The following is a 16,292-nucleotide window of genomic DNA, read 5'->3' as shown; positions in this document are numbered from 1 at the left end:
GGTTGCACTATTCGTCAGTATCAACGACTACTAGGTCTCATGGCAACTGCGTCCTCGGTGATCCCTTTGGGACTTTTTGCACATAAGACCATTTCAGTTGTGGCTCAAAGCCAGGGGATTTAATCCAAGGGCCAATCCCCTAGGCTGATAAGAGTTACGCGCCACATGCTACATACCCTTTCTATGTGGTTCAGACCCCGGTTCCTCACTTTGGGTCCCACTCTAGGTGCGTCTTGCCGTCGCAGGTTTCTAACGATAGACGCCTCCCTGACGGGCTGGGTAGCAGTCTTAAGTGGTCGTCCAGCTCAAGGGGAATGTGATGGTCGTCAGCTTGATTGTCACATTAACTGTCTCTTGTGATGGCTGTATTTCTGGCCCTGAAATACTTCCTCCAGAGACTGCCATGTCTTGGTGTGTGTGGACAACACAGCTGTAGTCTCTTACATAAAACATCAAGGAGGTCTACGTTCAAGCCAGCTGCACAGACTGGCACGGCAGATTCTCCTTTGGGCCCAGGGCAAGCTCTTGTTAATCAGAGAAGCTTGTATCCCTGGATGCCTGAATGGGAGCAGATTTACTGTCCAGACAGAAAATACAGACGGGGGAGTGGAAACTCCACCCCGAGGTAGTGGAACAAATCTGAGATAGATTTTACAGGGCAGAAGTGGACCTCTTCGCCTCTCAACAGACAGCGCAATGTCCCCTCTACTTCTCTCTGAGTCACCCAGCCCCCCTGGGTCTGGACGCGATGGTGTATACATGGCCCAGAATGCGTCTGTATGCGTTTCCCATGATTTCTCTGCTCCCGGGAGATTTGGCCAGAGTTCGCCAGCAAGGGTCCTGCCTCTTACTGATAGCGCTGCGCTGGCCAAACAGGGTATGGTTCTCGGAGATAATGTCTCTCCTCGACGGCTCGCCTTGGTCGATTCCAGACAGGAGGGACCTTCTGTCTCAGGCTCAGGGGACAATATTTCATCCCCGGCCTGAGCTGTGGAACCTTCATATTTGGCCCCTGAAGGGTACCAACTGAGGGACATTGGGTTTTCACCTGAGGTTATCGAGACCATTTTAAGTGCTAGGGGTCCCTCTACCAGATGAATCTACGCCAATCATTGGGGAGTCTTTGAAATAATGCAGATCTAGTTAACTGCCAGATTGCTTCATTTCTGGACTTTCTGCAGGGAAAGTTTGTCAGCGGTCATATGCCCCGCCACTCTCAGGGTCTATGTGGCCGCCATTTCTGCTTGCCACGCCTTGATGGACGGGTTGCCTTTGGGGAGACATCCTCTACTCGCTCGCTTCATTCGTGGAGCTATGCAACTGAGGCCTCCTGCTAGGACCAGGACCCCTTCATGGGACTTAGCAATAGTCCTTGAGGGTCTGGTTGACACCCTTCGAACCACTTCTGACTCTCAAGATGTTTTTTCTTTTACCTCTCTAAAAGAGAATTGGGGAACTACAGGCACTGTCTGTCTTGCCAGCCTGCTTAGATTTTGCCCCAGGAATGGCTAAAGCAATTTTGCACCCTCATCCTGACTACCTGCCTAAGGTACCTTTCTTGACCTTACTTCTGGTCACTTCAGAAGTAAGACTTTGTCCAGTCCATGCCCTTCAGACTTAAGTCCACCACACTAGCCAGTGGCATAATTCAGGGCAACTATTCGTTTGCAATGGGGGCCGCAAACAGGGGGGGCGGCCGCCACCAAGCAGACTATGTCGCATTTGGTGAGGGACGCTATTGCCCTGGCCTACGAGGCGCACGGCTTCGCCAGTAGATATCAGGGCTCACTCTACCAGAGGGGTCGCCTCCTCTAAAGCCTTGGCTAGAGGTGTCCCTCTGCAGCATGTTTGTTATGCGGCAGCCTGGTCGTCTCCACACACATTCATTAGTTATTATAGTTTGGATGTTCATGCCACTCCAGGCTCTTATGTCCTTGAGTCAACATCACAAGCTCATGTCTGAGACTTCTTGAGCTTTTGTGATCAGACTACACAACCGTAAGGTGTCCGGACATCCACAGTGCGGCGGCGTGGGTATTCTCCTTCCCAAAGCGCTAATTCAGCGCAGCTTCATAAGTTCAGCTTTTTGAAAGGGAACATCTCGGGTTACTTGACTGTATCCCTTGTTCCCTGATAATAGTGGAACGAAATGCTGCTCTTCATTGCCGCACTGAGATGCCCCAGGTCTGCTCTTCAGACAAAATACCTGATGATGCACCTGTGACGCATCTATTTATAGCCCTGCTACATGTGCATCCAATGATGTCAACAGCAGAGGCTATAAATTCTGGTCAATTTTCATTGATGTGCTGCACACATATTCACAGCTGGTCACACCTAAAGTTGTTCCCAAAGCGCTAATTCAGTGCAGCATCTCATTCCGCTTTTATCAGGGAACAAGGGTTAGTCAAGTAACCCGAGACGTTATCTACCTTCACTTTCCCCAGGACTTGACTCATGGACTTGCTGGGTTTGAAGGTAATTCTAGCCCATGTCATTAGCCTCTTGAGTTCTTTTTGCATCCACTTTCCCTCAATAACTGACCATGTTGTTATGGTAATTTCACCCACGAATGCTCGTGTAGGTGGTTGTCTTATGTTAGACCTAAATATTGGTCCATGGCTTGGCCTCTCTGCAGATTTCACAAGCAGGTGCATCGCTGCAGGAAACAAGATGATGGAAATTATGCAACCTGTTACAATCTCAGCCTCTAGCCTCTGCCACTCTTTTGTGTAAAAAAACAGTGAACTGCGAACCTCATCTTGAAGTTGCCAAAGTAATCTTTGAGCAGATCTCGGATCTCGGAGCCTGGCACATGGTACTTCTTCAGGGTAGTTTTAACCAGCTGATTTGGGATCGAGCTATATGCATTTGCCAGATCCAGTCAGAGAACTGCTAGATATCCTTTTTGCTCCTTTGCCTCCCTAATGATCTGGGTGAGAGTGTCTGTGTGTTCCAGGAATCCTGATACCCTGGTTATTCCACCTTTTTGTACTCCTGTGTCAATGTAGTGGTTTCCCAACTGTTGAGGTAAACATTTCCTCTACATTCAGCAGTGAGATGGTGTGGAATTTTGAGATCTCCCTAGACTATTCTTCCTTGATGACCTAACTCTAATCTTACCTTAGAATAAATATCCTTGGTGTTACTACAGTAACCATAGTTTCACAAGTATATGTTGCAAATTTACAGTAACCACAAAATTAAACATGATTACTATTTTACCACCGTATTACGAAAGTAATACCATGGTTAATTGCATTAAAACTATGGTTTCTGCCAAGAGTGGAAACAGGAAATCAGATATGAACAAGAGTGGGACAAAAGGCGGCCTTGAACTGGGGCTGCGAGGACAACAATACACATTCTCACACTGTCTTTACACACCACACTACTAGAGCGACACCTGTTGACTAGACCATTTATGGGTACAAATAGCTGCACTGTGTGGCCGATACTATTTAAACCAGGGTGCAAGACACTCTGCAACTTTTCTCTCTGTGGAACCTCTATGACCTAAATTATTTACTTGATGTACCCCCTACTAGTCTATGTAATGTGTAGGGTATCCAGGTCAGGTTTGGGGAATGTACAATTAATTTCAATGATCGTAATCAATGATTAATCATACGGGTTGACCCAGATACCAATACATACAAAAACGCCCCAAAAAGGGCTTATGTAGTCCAAGAGACTGCTTCAAATGTATATAGATAATTAAACACAACAAATTATAATTAATTAGGAATATACATTATATGCAGACAGGCTATATTAATTTTAATAACACCTTAATGGAATTGACCCGTAGGCTACCACGAATCAGTCAGTTCGTCCAGCTGAACTGCTTTGCTAAATACTCCTGATCAATTCCCTTGAAGGTTTATTCTTAGTTATAAGCTTACTCATCAAAGCACGTTAACTTACTTTGATAATATCAGCTCGTAGCTTTAGATCGCACATTAAAGAGGCTTTGTTCTATGACCAACACACACAGACAACCAAGCATATAATTGGGTTTAATACAAAGAACTAGGATATATCACAAACTCAACAAACAAACATTTAACATAGAATAAACATAAAATACGCAAGTTAAACACAGTAAAAGCAATAAGGAAAATAGATGGATTATTATAAGGATAGCCAACTTATTACAACAATTAACCCTTTAAGAGCCAGCAAATGGAATTACACACTTTAACGCGTTTGGATTTCAGATGAAATAATACTTGCAAAATGGACCTTAGTGTGGCTGAGCAAGACTGCGTGTATGTCGTGTCCTCGTGGCGTTCTTGAGACGGAGGATTTCGGTTCGGTGTTTCCAGAGCGTGGAGTTGAGACTCACTTGAAGAGAGAGTTGAAGGGTTGTTCCGAGAAGTTGCAATGTTCAGCAGAAGAGAAGAGAGAGGGGTGCCGGGGGGAGTCCAAGGGGAAGGGAGGAGAGATGAAGTAAGTTGGGAGTTGGGAGCAGCCAAGAAGAAGGAAGAGATAAGAGAGCGAAGGGCCAGTGTGGATGCAATTTATAACCTTACAAAAACGTGTCCCACCTCTCATTGGCTCGACCAATAAGAAGGGTGGAAGTTCCAGGCGGGAATTTGGTTTATTGCTCTTTGTTCTAAGGGTGCTCCTTGGTGTGCACCCTGGAGGGGTGGTAGCCAATGAAGAAACTAGGACATATTCTTGTAATACTAATATGTTGTTGTTATCGACATATCATGTACACAGTCATTTCGATCTTCAAAATACCAAGTTATAGAGACCAAATGTGCCACACATATGATTTCGGTTAACCATAGTATGCAAAGTCTGAAACATTAACCCATTAGAGTTTGCAAGAAAACATAGACCAAACAACATAAAGGGAACTCATGAGATGGAACATTAGATACATGTCAATACATTTATCACATGGATATATATATATAGAATATATAGGATTAAAAGGGTTCATTTCTCCTTCTCAGTAAGAATTAAGTGAGAATCAGCAATCTCTGCAGATTCCTTTGGAGGTCGTAAAAGTCTCCCTTATTTTGGGCATGAGATGGTCCCTTTGTCCCGTCAAGGCTCATTTGCATGACCGGGTCCGGCTTTGGCTTGAATAACTCAAAAGATGGTAAAACATAGCAGAATACAATTCTAAGGTAATCTTATATTTTTATTCAGCTAGGACAAGTCGTAAGGTTTAATTTGATACCAAGAAACGTGTATTTGGTACACTTAAAAGTGGATATACACTCTTAGGCTATTAAATATACGGCCTCAGAGTTTTACTACACAACTAAACAAATTTCAACTAGTTTTGATCTATCATCAGAAATACACAACGTACAGGGATTACGCATATTTCCTTAAGAATAAACATTTCTAGATTTTAACTGAAAGACACACACACACACACATTTTTACGTTCAAAGTCTCACATGGCTTTTCTCACATGGTAAAGCACGTGGTGTGAGGCGAGTCACATGGGAAAGGGGCTTGTCAATAGCTGGAGTGTCTATTTGTCAATAGCGCATTGTGCTGTGGAGACTAGTTGGCGCTATTTCAGTGATTAGGGGAGTTTTAACAGTGGGTTCTTTGTTATTCAGAATGATTAGTCCATTGATTCCTCCAGACGCTACAAATGATAACCTATAATACAGCACATATTAATTTACAAAAAAAAGAAAATTGCACAAAATACAATTTACATCATGTTTACATTACTTTTTTTCACATTCTTATACGTCTTAATTAATTAATGATCTGGGTGAGAGTGTCTGTGTGTTCCAGGAATCCTGATACCCTGGTTATTCCACCTTTTTGTACTCCTGTGTCAATGTAATGTATATATATGTATATATATATACACATATATATATATATATATATATACATTTAATAAATTTTTATTTCATTTAATTTAGTATTGTCATTTTTATCACAATCTCACAAACCCCTTGTGTTTCACAAAGACCATGCTTATGTAATGTATTTGATGCAAAGATCACAATTTAACACTGACAGTGCAGTAAAATTGTTTTACAAAATGTCACAATTAAAATTACAATACTCATTTTACAATGTAATTAGACCAGCAATGAAGTATACTAATGAACTGTGTGTACTTACAGTGTAATTATTTTTGGGAGCTTTTTTCATGTAATTAATTGAAAATAATAGGTCATGATGTTTTCTTATTTTTAACATTAAGCTAAAAATAAATAAATAAAAAAGAATGAATGTGTAATGTTGATCTTAAAATGTCTCACAGAGGGCCTTGACTCTGTACAAAGTGTACACTTTTAAGAGCAGCTTGCATTTCATGTGTTTGCAAATATCGCTGGGTCCTCTCTCTTCTGAGAGCACAGCTGTCACATTCTATTTGACTTTAAAGAGCTGATGTATAAGGTAATCTAGAATTTATGTGCACTAGAAGCACATTAACATCTACAGAACCTCTGTGTCATGCTGTTAAACTGTTGAGGAAAATATAAGCCATAAATGTGCAAAGGAGTTCTATCTGTGCAGTGTAACCTTTTGCATATTGCTTAATATTTCATAAATCTGAAGATTTTCATGAAGGGCTATATACGTATGTGTAAGCGTATATGGAGCGCAATAGTGTGGAAATTAATTTATTGAAGGGAAGTCCTTAAGAGTACATGTGAGTGAATGTGGGTGTTTGGCACTGAATGTTTGTGCTGTTGCTGTGCACAGTTGGACATAATGACAGCACTTGGCTGTGGATTGCATGCATGTGTGAATTCTCTGTCTGGGTAGATTTATTTACGCACACAGTGACTAGTCTATTAATGCTCACACAATGCTTTTTTTTTTATCAATGAGTGATGTTTGACTTTGCTTTTCTTGTCCGTTTTCCTGTTTTTAAATCTGTAGGTGTATTTCTTGTGCTGCAGTACAGGAATGGATTTAGTCTTTTATGTGTTAGCATTTTCACAATCATACTCTCGGTTTTATGAGTATTAGTTTATTTGAATTCTGATAATTTCCACAAAGTGGTTGCTAGCCTATAAGGATTGGTCATATCAGCATTTTCTTTTCAATCCATTACTAAGCACAGTGCAATGGGGCTAAAGGTCCCTATAAATCAAAGGTTTATATTTAAGGCTTAATTTAAGTTCTCCCAGATAAATAGCAAGAAACATTTAAATTACTACTTTCTATCACCATTCAGCACTGCTAAATGTTTAAATGATTTTGAGATAATTTGATTTTAATTTGAACTAAGATTTAATAAATTTTGAAATGTTGCAAATTTATATAGCTAAATACATGTCCTATATAAGTATATATAAATGATCTAAATTATATTGTATATATATATATATATGCAAGTTATTGTATTTCTATTTAGACAAAACACTAATTTGTCATTTTCAGTTTAGTTTTTTTCTTTTTCCAGTAACTGTTCAGTAAGTGAAAACAATATTTTGTAACAGTATTTAAAGTAAAAAGACATATTTTTGCTAGGAAAAAAAGGGGCTCATTTGTTTGTAGATTCTGGAGGTGTTACAAATGCAACATTTAATTGAAATGAACAGGACATGGTGCACTCTTTTCTGAAGTGTTTATTTTATATAAGCATTTTGTTACTGAGAAAAACATATTTCTTTCTCAAAAGTGTTGGCAGATGTTGACAAATGTTCCTCTAAAACTGTTCCTCATTTATCTATACTTTATCACTATAACACTCAAGTTTGGGGTAAAATCTTGGCAATTTTTATTATTATTATTATTATATTTATTTATTTTTCTGGTCATTTTATCTATTTATCATAGTACTTGAAAGCCATCATTTTAAAACATTTAATAAGCCCTAACTGCAAATGAACTGTTTTTATTTTAATTAAAAAATATATAGTATTTAATTCCAGTATATGTTCAGTCTTTCAACAACTTTAAAATAAAATAAATGTTTTTCCTCTCAAATAATGCCAGAAAGTGTTTCTTTGTTATTAACTTCGCACTGCTCTATCTGTTTGAATGAGCAACATGACTGAGGCACAAGCGCTGTCTGTGACAAATATTAAAAAACCATTGGATAACTTCAAAGCTTATGATACACATACATTTTCATTCTAAATATATATTAAAACCCCTGTTTAAAAAGTAAGGATCTCCATTTTATGTCAGACATCAGTTTCAAAATGATCACTAGTTCAAGATTGATCCATCCATCCCTGCTAGTCTTCATGGGGTCCACGTTTTTGATGTGTGAATATAACTTGCCCTATGTTTTGCTGTTTTCAGGTAAATATGTGGACAGACAGCTGTGTCGTGATGCCATCCTACCCATGCCTGTGCTGTGTGAGGTGCCATGCCCAAAGGACTGTGTGCTCAGTCCCTGGACTACCTGGTCTCTGTGCTCCAACAGTTGCTCAGGAAAAAACACAGAGGGCAAGCAGACCAGAGCACGCTCCATTATGGCCTACAATGTTGGGGAAGGTGCAAATATTTTAATCACAATCCCTGTGTTCTTCCCATTTCTCCTCCACCATGATGACCACTCTCTATTTTTTAGTTTTTGTTTTGTTTCTGTCCTCTGCATTTTACAGCTACTGTAATAATTGTTGCTTGGGTGACAATAATGTATGGTAAGGACTAGTGGAAATATGTTACACTCTGAGAACAATACCATGCTTTAGATGCAGTCTACTGCTAAAACTACTCTGGTTAACATTACAGCCGTGGCCAAAAGTATTGGCAGTGACATACATTTTGTGTTTTGTAAAGTTTGCTGCTTCAGTATTTGCAGATTATTTTAGTCTCTATGATATACTGGAAAACAATGATAAGTATTTCATAAGTTCCCTTCCGAGGGAACTCGCACTGCGTCGTTGAAAACGACTCTTTGGGGAACGCTCCTTAGCGTGCGCCTCTGAATTATGAATGAAACTATTCCAATCTTGATTGGTGTTGCGTCATGACGTAACATGTGACGGCATAACCGGATGCATAAAAGTGACGCCGGTACACATACACATTAGCTTTCGCTCTTCAGCAAGCGCTCTATGTTGAAATTGTTTGTCTTATTTGGTGTTGTTTGTCTGATTTAAAAATATTATGGCCACCGAACAGTTCAAGAAGTGCGTGCACCCCTGCCCTCGTTTCATTACGGGTAGGGACACGCACGCTTTATGTGTGAACTGTTTGGGAGCACAGCACGCACAGGCAGCTCTCGAGGGATCTGCCTGTGAAAGTTGTGAAGCACTACCCATGAGAGTGCTGTGCTCCCGGTTGGCGTGCTTCGATGAGCACGGTCAGGCTCGCGTTCCCCACGGTTTTGGTCCCGCGTCTGTTGAGGCAGCGCGGCGATTGAAATCGCGGGGTTCGCAGCGGGATTTTGCAGATGAGAATGAGACTGCTGCGGCACGTTCTCATTCTTCGTTTGAGGATCCCGAGCCTACTGTGAGTGGTGCAGAAGCCCGCGTCGCGGCTTCTTCTGCCCATGATCAGGTCCCCTTGCTTGAGCTCACTGCTTCCGAGGAAGTGGATATGCTCAGCATCGATGCGGACGACCGTGAGCCAAGCACGCCAGTTTTTGGCCAAGCTTATGAGGAGCTGATTGAGGTTGTGACGCGTGCCGTGGCCAGACTGAATATCAGCTGGCCACAAAATGAGCAGGGAACGCAAGTTGAAAGCAATTAGACGTGCGTTTCCTGCGGCACAGATCACAAACTCAGCGCCGGGGTTTGCCGTTTTTCCCCGATCTCCACAAAGATATCTAAAACGAGATCGTGGGGTAAACCGCATTCATCCCGTATCTCCAGCCCCAGTGTTTGATTACAGACGATGTTTTGGGGGCACGGTATATGGGCTAAAACCCCGGCGCTGCCTAGTAAGCCCTGCAGAGATACATCTGCTTTAATAAGTAGGGCTTACATGGCCGCACACAATCGGTGTTGGTTTCCCGCCGTCTCTGACGCTTCGGGCCACATCAATTTCCAGCGAACGCACAGCGAACGTTCGTGTCAAAAAAAAAAAAAAATAAATAAAAATAAAATAAAAAACAACAAGCATCAATTGTGGTCACAAGAACCGTATCGACTAAATCCTGCCGGTTTCCCGCTTCAGGAAGTCGGGAACAGTGCTCGAAAAACACCCGAGACCAGCCTCGAGAGGCTGGTTCCCTTAGTTGAAGCTTCAGGAAAGAGGTCCTACCGAGGTGGTAGAACCTCGGAGGGCTGTCCCCCCCGCTGCAGAGCAACCGAGGTTGCTCTCGCAGCGGAGTCCTCAGGAAATCGGTGTCGGTTCCCGCCGTCTCTGACGCTTCGGGCCACATCAATTTCCAGCGAACGCACACCGTGCCGTTCGTGTCAAAAAAAAAAAAAACAAGCATCAGTGGTGGTCACAGAAACCGTATCGACTAAATCCTGCCGGTCTTTCGCTTCAGGAAGTCGAGAACAGTGCTTGAAAAACACCCGAGACCAGCCTCGAGAGGCTGGTTCCCTTAGTGGAAGCTTCGGAAAGCGGTCCTACCGAGGTGGTAGAACCTCGGAGGGCTGTCCCCCGCTGCAGAGCAACCGAGGTTGCTCTCGCAGCGGAGTCCTCAGGAAATCGGTGTCGGTTCCCGCCGTCTCTGACGCTTCGGGCCACATCAATTTCCAGCGAACGCACACCGTGCCGTTCGTGTCAAAAAAAAAAAAAACAAGCATCAATGGTGGTCACAGAAACCGTATCGACTAAATCCTGCCGGTCTTTCGCTTCAGGAAGTCGAGAACAGTGCTTGAAAAACACCCGAGACCAGCCTCGAGAGGCTGGTTCCCTTAGTGGAAGCTTCGGGAAAGAGGTCCTACCGAGGTGGTAGAACCTCGGAGGGCTGTCTCCCCGCTGCAGAGCAACCGAGGTTGCTCTCGCAGCGCGGAGTTCTCAGGAAATCGGTGTCGGTTCCCGCCGTCTCTGACGCTTCGGGCCACATCAATTTCCAGCGAACGCACACCGTGCTGTTCGCGTCAAAAAATAAAAAACACACATCAATTGTGGTCACAAGGACTGTATCGACTAAATCCTGCCGGTATCTCGCTTCAGGAAGTCGAGAACAGTGCTCGAAAAACACCCGAGACCAGCCTCGAGAGACTGGTTCCCGTAGTAGATTTTGTAGAGAAGGATGGGGGGTTGAGGCCGATTTTAGATCTCAGAGTTTTGAACCGGCCTTTGAGGAGGTTCAGGTTCAAAATGCTTACCATTCCTGTCATCGTGAGTCAGATCAGATCCGAGGACTGGTTTGTCATGATAGATCTAAAAGACGCCTATTTTCATGTACCCATCCTTCCATGTCACAGGAGGTTCCTGAGGTTCGCTTTCGGGGGCGAAGCTTACCAATATCGGGTTCTTCCGTTCGGCCTAGCACTCTCTCCCCGCACATTCACCAAATGTATGGATGCAGCTCCTGCTCCTCTGAGACTTCAGGGCATCCGCATACTGAATTTTATCGATGACTGGCTCATTCTGGCCCAGTCTCGAGAAATGGCGGTTCGGCATCGAGATGTCGTCCTTGGCCATATTCGAAGTTTGGCGTTGAGACTCAACACAAAAGAGTGTGTTACAACCATCCCAGTGCACAACGTTTCTGGGTGTTGTGTGGGACTCGGTTACGATGCAGGCACGCATGTCTCCTGCACGTATCGAGTCCGTTCTGGCGATGGTGTCCGGGTTAAAACTAGGCCAGGCCATCACTGTAAAGCAGTTTCAAAGACTGCTGGGCCTCATGGCAGCGGCATCCAACTTGATACCTTTGGGCCTTCTACACATGAGGCCCCTCCAGTGGTGGCTGAAAGCCAGGTGTTTTCCCCAAGGGGAATCCATTTCGTATAATCAGAGTAACGCGCAGATGCCTTCGTTCTCTGCTAATATGGAAGAAACCTTGGTTCCTGTCCCTAGGGCCAGTGTTGGGAGCGTCATGTCGCCGGAAAACCGTTTCGACAGACGCCTCCCTCACTGGCTGGGGCGCGGTCATGGACGGCCGCTTTTGCCAGGGGTCTGTGGCAGGACCATCATCATTCTTGGCACATAAACTGTCTAGAGATGTTGGCTGTGTTCAGGGCTCTGAGGAGCTTCCTTCCAGACATCAAAGGTTACCATGTCCTAGTACGTTCGGACAATACATCAGTGGTAGCTTATCTGAACCGACAAGGAGGACTCAGATCGCGCCCTCTGTGCAGACTGGCGCATCAGATAATTCTTTGGTCCCAAGGGAAAATACTGTCTATCAGAGCATGTATATTCCGGGGTTCAGAATCAGGGAGCAGACATCCTGTCGAGGCAGGGGCTGAGGCCCGGGGAATGGAGACTTCATCCAGAGGTGGTGAAGTTGATATGGGACAAATTTGGACCATCAGAAGTGGATCTATTCGCGTCTCGAGAGACGTCCCACTGTCCACTTTGGTTCTCCCTCTCACATCCAGCCCCACTGGGGTTGGATGCCATGGTACAGGCTTGGCCGAGGCTTCGCCTGTACGCATTTCCCCGATCGCTCTGCTCCCGGGAGTCCTGGAAAGGGTCCGCCAAGAGGGCATCAGTCTACTTCTGGTTGCCCCCATGTGGCCGGCCCGAGTATGGTTCTCAGACATAATTTCACTCCTGATAGCTCCGCCATGGCAGATTCCTCTGAGGAGGGATCTGTTGTCTCAGGCGGGGGGCACAGTCTTCCACCCTCGTCCAGAGCTGTGGAAACTGTGGGTCTGGCCCCTGAGGGGGTTCAGTACCTAAATGCTGGTCTATCAGCGGGGGTGGTTGAAACCATACTTGGCTCTAGGGCTCCGTCTACTAGGAGATTATATGGCCTCAAGTGGAATGTGTTCTCCACTTGGTGTAGAGAACATGAATTAGATCCAGTTAACTGCCCGGTGGCTTCAGTTCTGGAGTTTCTTCAAGATCGTTTCTCTGCGGGTCTCTCCCCTTCCACACTTAAGGTGTACGTGGCTGCCATTTCGGCGTTCCATGCACCACTGAGTGATGGGCCTCTGGGGAGGCACCAGCTGGTCATTCGTTTTCTCCGTGGTACATGGAGGATGAGACCGACAACCAGGTCCAGGGTTCCTGCCTGGGACCTGGCGGTGGTTCTCGAAGGGTTATCCCTGGCCCCCTTCGAACCCCTTCAGTCGGCTTCGCCCAAGGACCTGACGTTCAAGATGGCTTTTCTCTTAGCTATTACCTCTCTAAAGAGGGTGGGTGATCTTCAAGCCCTGGCAGTGACGCCAGCTTGCTTGGAGTTTGCCCCTGGCGGAGTTAAAGCCATTTTACACCCGAGACCTGGCTATGTGCCTAAGGTGCCGTCTAACACGGCACGGTCTACGGTCCTGCAGGCTTTTTATCCTCCACCTCATGTGTCGGCAGAAGAAGAGAGGCTCCATTTGATCTGCCCTGTCAGATCTTTGAGTGTTTACCTCGAGAGGTCCTCTTCTTGGAGGAGGTCGGACCAACTGTTAGTGTGTTTTGGGTCACCTAAGAAGGGGCTCCCTGCCTCGAAACAAACCATTAGTAATTGGATTGTTCAGGCTATTATCTCGGCCTACAAGGTGCGCAATTTGCCTTCACCTTTGGCCGTGAGGGCTCATTCAACTAGAGGCATGGCGTCCTCTAGGGCTCTCTTATCGGGAGTACCCCTCCAGGAGATCTGTGAGGCAGCCGGTTGGGCTACCCCGCACACTTTCATCAGGTTTTACAGTCTGCACCTCCCTAGTACGCCTGGCGCACATGTGCTCTCGTCCTAGCTGAGTGCCTGAGTTCAGTTTCACCCTAGGGCAGGCCTTTTTTTTCGGTGCGTGGCCTAGTGGGCATTCGTTCCCCAAAGAGTCGTTTTCAACGACGCAGTGCGAGTTCCCTCGGAAGGGAACGTCTCGGGTTATGACTATAACCCTTGTTCCCTGAGAAGGGAACGAGACACTGCGTCGTTGAAAACGACTCTTTGGGGAACGCTCCTTAGCGTGCGCCTCTGAATTATGAATGAAACTATTCCAATCTTGATTGGTGTTGCGTCATGACGTAACATGTGACGGCATAACCGGATGCATAAAAGTGACGCCGGTACACATACACATTAGCCTAGCGATGAAGCAAGCCGCTCTCAGGCCTTGAGGGGCGTGGCAGGACGACGCAGTGTCTCGTTCCCTTCTCAGGGAACAAGGGTTATAGTCATAACCCGAGACGTTTTAAAGGCTTTTATTGGCAAAAAGATTCAATATATACTAAGAGTCAATATTTACAGTGTTGACCCTTGTTCTTCATAACCTCTGCAATTCACTCTGGCATGCTGGATATCAGCTTCTGGGCCAAATCCTGACTAATGGTAATCCATTCTAGCCTTAATAGTACTCTGAGTTGATCACAATTTGTGGGCTTCTGCTTGTCCTCTCGTCTTTTGAGGATTGACCACAGGTTCTCTATGGGATTAAGATCAGGGGAGTTGCCTGGCCACAGATCCAAAAATTTCAATGTAATGATCTCAAAGCCACTTCATTACCACTCTCGCCTTGTGACATGGTGCTCCATCATGCTGGAAAATGCACGGATCACCAGCAAATTGCTCCTGGATCATTGGGAGAAGTTGCTCTTGCAGGTATCTTTTGATACCATTCTTTATTCATGGCAGTGTTTTTGGGCAGAATTGTGAGAGAGCCCACTCCCTTAGATGAAAAACAACCCAACACATGGATGGTCTCAGGATGCTTCACTGTTGGCATGACACAGGACTCATGGTAGCGTTCAACTTTTCTTCTCCGGACTATCAATTTTCCAGATGTCCCAAAGAGTCAGAAGGGGGCTTCATCAGAGAAAATAACTTTGCACAAGTCTTCTGTTGTCCAATCCTTGTACTTCCTGAAGAATTTCAGTCTGTCCTTGATATTTTTCTTGAGAGAAGTGCCTTCTTTGCTGCCCTTCTTGACACCAGGCCATTGTCCAAAAGTATTCACCTCACTATGTGTGTAGATGCACTCACACCAACCTGCTGCCAATATTGAGCAAGCTCTGCACTGGTGGTGATACAATTCAATAGCCGACTCCTCAGGAGGATCCGGTCCTGGCACTTGCTGGACACTCTGGGATGTCCTGAAGCCTTCTTCACTGCAGTTGAACCTCTTTCCTTGAAGTTCTTCTTAAATGGTTCTTTCAGGTGCAATATTCTTAACAGCAATTTCCTTGCATGTGAGGCCATTTTGATGCAAAGCAATGATGGCTTATAATTCAATCAGAATGATAGAGTGCTTTCACCTGACTTGTACTCGTTCACACTTTCCCAGGTGCAGCTGGGATTTGTACAGTCAGGTCCATAAATATTGGGACATCAACACAATTCTAATCTTTTTGGCTCTATACACCACCACAATGGGATTGAAATGAAACGAACAAGATGTGCTTTAACTGCAGACTTTCAGCATTCATTTGAGGGTATTTACACCCAAATCAGGTGAACCGTGTAGGAATTACAACAGTTTGTATATGTGCCTCCCACTTTTTAAGGGACCAAAAGTAATGGGACATATTAACAATCATAAATTAAACTTTCACTTTTTAATACTTGGTTGCAAATCCTTTGCAGTCAATTACAGCCTGAAGTCTGGAAAGCATAGACATCACCATATGCTGGGTTTCATCCCTGGTGATGCTCTGCCAAGCCTCTACTGCAACTGTCTTCAGTTCCTGCTTGTTCTTTCAGCAAGTGAAATGCATGCTCAATCGGATTCAGGTCAGGTGATTGACTTTCCACTGGATAACATTCCACTTCTTTCCCTTAAAAACTCTTTGGTTGCTTTCACAGTATGCTTCGGGTCATTGTCCATCTGTACTGTGAAGCGCTGTCCAATGAGTTCTGAAGCATTTGGCTGAATATGTGCAGATAATATTGCCCGAAACACTTCAGAATCCATCCTGCTGCTTTTGTCAGCAGTCACATCATCAATAAATACAAGAGAACCAGTTCCATTGGCAGCCATACATGCCCACGTCATGACACTACCACCACCATGCTTCACTGATGAGGTGGTATGCTTTGGATCATGAGCAGTTCCTTTCCTTCTCCATACTCTTCTCTTCCCATCACTCTGGTACAAGTTGATCTTTGTCTCATCTGTCCATAGGATGTTGTTCCAGAACTGTGAAGGCTTTTTTAGATGTTGTTTGGCAAACTCTAATCTGGCCTTCCTGTTTTTGAGGCTCACCAATGGTTTACATCTTGTGGTGAACCCTCTGTATTCACTCTGGTGAAGTCTTCTCTTGATTGTTGACTTTGACACACATACACCTACCTCCTGCAGAGTGTTCTTGATCTGGCCAACTGTTGTGAAGGG

The 16,292-nt window shown here is 44.6% G+C and overlaps 1 protein-coding gene across 1 annotated transcript in view; it reads left to right on the top strand.

The window, feature by feature from the left end:
- LOC127650710 (thrombospondin type-1 domain-containing protein 7A-like) overlaps window positions 1–16,292 on the top strand; it is a 192,103-nt gene that overhangs the window by 104,333 nt on the left and 71,478 nt on the right. The window contains exon 7 of the mRNA XM_052136306.1: window positions 8,257–8,451. Within this exon, the coding sequence (XP_051992266.1) occupies window positions 8,257–8,451 (195 nt within the window). The remainder of the gene's footprint in view (window positions 1–8,256; window positions 8,452–16,292) is intronic.

This window comes from Xyrauchen texanus, chromosome 10 (genome assembly GCF_025860055.1).
Source record: "Xyrauchen texanus isolate HMW12.3.18 chromosome 10, RBS_HiC_50CHRs, whole genome shotgun sequence".
NCBI lineage: Eukaryota > Metazoa > Chordata > Actinopteri > Cypriniformes > Catostomidae > Xyrauchen > Xyrauchen texanus.
Note: the sequence above shows the minus strand (reverse complement) of the source record. Positions and strands in the feature narration are given on the sequence as shown.